At 38.8% G+C, this 3,571-nt stretch overlaps 1 protein-coding gene across 4 annotated transcripts in view; it reads right to left on the bottom strand.

Moving 5' to 3' along the window:
• The window catches only part of LOC109964348 (neurotrypsin), a 26,155-nt gene that overhangs the window by 18,379 nt on the left and 4,205 nt on the right, over positions 1–3,571 (bottom strand). For 3 of the 4 annotated variants that reach the window (XM_020607588.1, XM_020607590.1, XM_020607591.1), the window contains exons 2-4: positions 1,729–1,974; positions 1,351–1,489; positions 594–769 (exon numbers count right to left, since the gene is read on the bottom strand). In XM_020607588.1, coding sequence (XP_020463244.1) covers positions 594–769; positions 1,351–1,489; positions 1,729–1,974 — 561 coding nt within the window. The remainder of the gene's footprint in view (positions 1–593; positions 770–1,350; positions 1,490–1,728; positions 1,975–3,571) is intronic. The other variant, XM_020607589.1, reaches the window with a different exon arrangement.

Genomic DNA, 3,571 nt, shown 5'->3' with positions numbered 1-3,571 from the left:
ACACGTTACAGAACTACATTTTATACATTATCCAGATTATGGCAAGGCAGAGCATATAACCAGAGTGTTTGAAAGCATTTTATTTGCGATATATAGAGGGACAGCGACACACTATTTGCATCGCATACAGTTTGTGAGGATTACACGATCCACCGAGAGGCACAGCAAAGTGCTGCCTCATCGCGCATCTCCTCCATGTATTTGAACGGGACATACGGAAATTCTGCTATTCTTTATTGAAAAAAATTCCTTCAACATCGGATTCGAACGGCAAAAGGGCCTACAACACACACCAGCCGACAAATATTAACATTTATTATATTTTATGGTTAACTTTTTTTCTTTTCAAGATTGACAGGGGAGGCTCTGCCTCACCTGCCTCCCCTGACCGCACGTCACTGAGTTTAGGGAATTGTGATGTGTACGGCAATTGTAATCTCAAAACTATTCTGAAAACCAAAACAACCAATGCCAACAGGACAGGAGCCGATATGTTTGTATATGGCCAGAAGTGTAATTACATGTATCAATTGTTATGTTCTGGTGATGTGATGTACACTATTTGAATCTTGTATAATCGGACCTGGGCTCACCTTCAGGTTCAGCACAAAGCACCCCTGCTTCATTGCCATGGCTGCAATCAGTGGTGGCAAACTTTCTGCTCCAGCACTCCAGTAGGGAATTCTCATTGCCACGGCAACCCAGACGTTCATAGTGGAAGACAGATCTGGGGCCGAAGTAGGAATGCTGCAGGGCTGTACCAATCTCACTGCATGGACAGCCGATGCACAGAGTGACTCTCTTCTGCTAAACACACATACTTTTAGTTGACCTGAGCTAACTATGCAAAATAGTGAGTGGAATTAATATATATATTGTAATTCCTGATCTATTATAACTGTTGCAACAACATTTACCGTATTTTTTGTTTTCTGTTGTATTTGGTTGAAGTGGAGCTAATTTTTTAATTTATTAATGAACAATTTAATCCATGTTTTAGAAGCTTATCATGTGTTTTGTATAGCTTTCAGATAAATGTAGAATATTTCCCTCTGAACTGTAGTGAAGCAAAACAAACAAGCAAATAAAAAAAACAGAAACACTACAATGAAGTAAAGGTATCTCAAAATTTTGATTTAAATAGTAACTTAAGTAATTATACTCAGTTATTTTCTATCACTGCAAAAAGAGATCTGGTAGGGGGGCCAGTGTCATAATTTTTAAACAAAGCTAGTTTCCAGCCTAAGTTCAGACAAGTTACAAATAATAAAACAAGATTGACATTTTTAAACCAACCAGATTCCTCATGAAGCCCCCGAAACAGATGAATAAAAAAGAGACTTCCCTCACCCCAGTCCGAGCTGTCTGCATATGACAGTGGCATCTCGATCGGTCCAGTGTGTGTCACATACTGCCCCCCACTGGCCATTCAGGTAGACCTCCAAACGTCCACTGTTGCCTGATGACCCCCCCACCAATCTGGCTGCACCTGCAGATGACACAGGAAGAAAAACCTGTTACAACACATGGAATAAAAATATAGTGCTTTTGAACAAGTTAGAAAATACTTTTTAGTTGCAACAGAAGTAGCTATCACCAAAGGTACATAGAATGTATAGTCTTTCAAATAAGAAAGAAGCAGCTAATTAGAAAAAGTGAATGCAGAAAGGGTCAGCTTCAGGAGGCAAAGGGTAATATAAGGTTTTGTCTATAGTTCTGTTTGTTCACCCTGATGGCAGTCGCAGTAGGCCCAACTGATCGCCCCGGATTTCCGCCTGAAGAAGCACCAAGGGTTGGCCTCTTGGTCTGGGTTTCGGCAGAAGTTGTGGCCTCCCAGGCCTCGGCCAGGATACTGCTGTATGTAGTACGGGAAGTCTGTCCACTTCAGGCAGGGAGAGCCTGAGTCCGTATGGGAAACTGAGCCATTATAGTAGCCCAGTTCTGTAAAGCCCTCTGAACAGGAAAGTGGAGCTGCTGACACAGAACATCACTCAGTCAGGCATGCAGCCATTTTTACTATATCACATGACAACTCTAGTAAGATGCATGACTGTATTACTGAATTTTAGCCAAATAAGAAGCACACTCCTTACAAACCAACTTCCTTTCAATGAAACCAATTGTTTTGTGTGTCCGACACTTTGGCCTCACCAGTGATATATCATTAAAGTAGATTATGCTAGAAAAACTAGTTTGTCTGGTGTGACTAGGTGTTGTTTTACCATACCGGTGATGAGGGGGGAGTTTCTGTTCAAACTATAACTAGAAATTACAATGTTTCTACTATCATGTGTTGCACATACTGTAGTGGAAAAGAGATCCGATTTGTGTCTGATGTATTTGTTTGTGTGAGCTGCTTTGCTGAATCATATATCTCACATATGCAGATGTAAAGTTATCTGAGTTTGTGTGTGTAGCTGTAGCTGTTTTACTGGGTGGGCAAACATAAGTTTCAAACTCCGTAACCCCACTCACTGGCTGCTGGTGGGTTAGCTGGTGAGTTTGCTCATGAAGAAATACAGTGGATATGGAAAGTATTCAGACCCCCTTAAATTTTTCACTCTTTGTTATATTGCAGCCATATGCTAAAATCATTTAAGTTCATTTTTTTCCTCATTAATGTACACACAGCACCCCATATTGACAGAAAAACACTGAATGTTTGACATTTTTGCAGATTTATTAAAAAAGAAAAAATGAAATATCACATGGTCATAAGTATTCAGACCCTTCAGATTCAAGTAGTCACATTACTTTTTGCCATTTCTTGTACAGTTAACCACTGAAACAACACACAATTTATGGCCATAAAAGGAAAGTTATGATTTTCAGTTTTTATTTTGCTGCACTGCATGTAATTGGCTTTTGAACACTGTCATAGATAGGCATGTTTTTAAACCAGTGCTCAAGTCGGTCAAAGGGTCTAAAAAAAGTGCAAATGAAATTGGTTATTTTTTACTGTTTTAGCCGTAGTCAGATAATACAAAATCCAAATTAGTTTCCAACAAACATAGCATTCTTTGCAATATTGTCATTGTGAAAAGCCCAGATGGGATTGTTTGATTTAGGACAGATTTAGGTCTCAGGTAATAAACTCAGCCGAGTGGCACTGCTTTCTGGCAAGTGACTTTTTTTGTATTTTATTTAATTATAAATTATATTTTATTACAGTTTTGTATCACATGTACATTGCCAGTTTGATCATTCATTACAGCTGTTTGAACTACTATTTCTAAGTAGCTTTAGTTAACCAAACTATATTTCTCCCTTGAGCAGATTTGCTGTAGTTCATTTTATTCCGGTATGTAGTGTTAGGTATTTTTAGTCAGATAGACATTGGTTAGACACTTCATGTATTAGAAATGTTTAGTGTAGTCAGGATGTCTAGCTCAGGCTGTTAAATGCTTAGTCATTCCCATGGGGTACTCCAGGTTGTTTATGTTCAAGGATAACTAGATAGAAAGTTGATTACTGTATGACGTGTTTAATCATAATTGTAATCATAATATCTTCTTATGCTTAATGTCATGACATGTCACTGGATGTCCTGTCAGAATGTCTTAGATACGCA

Source organism: Monopterus albus, unplaced genomic scaffold, assembly GCF_001952655.1.
Source record: "Monopterus albus unplaced genomic scaffold, M_albus_1.0 scaffold87.1, whole genome shotgun sequence".
Classification (NCBI taxonomy): domain Eukaryota; kingdom Metazoa; phylum Chordata; class Actinopteri; order Synbranchiformes; family Synbranchidae; genus Monopterus; species Monopterus albus.
This window is presented reverse-complemented; position numbering and strand designations above follow the sequence as displayed.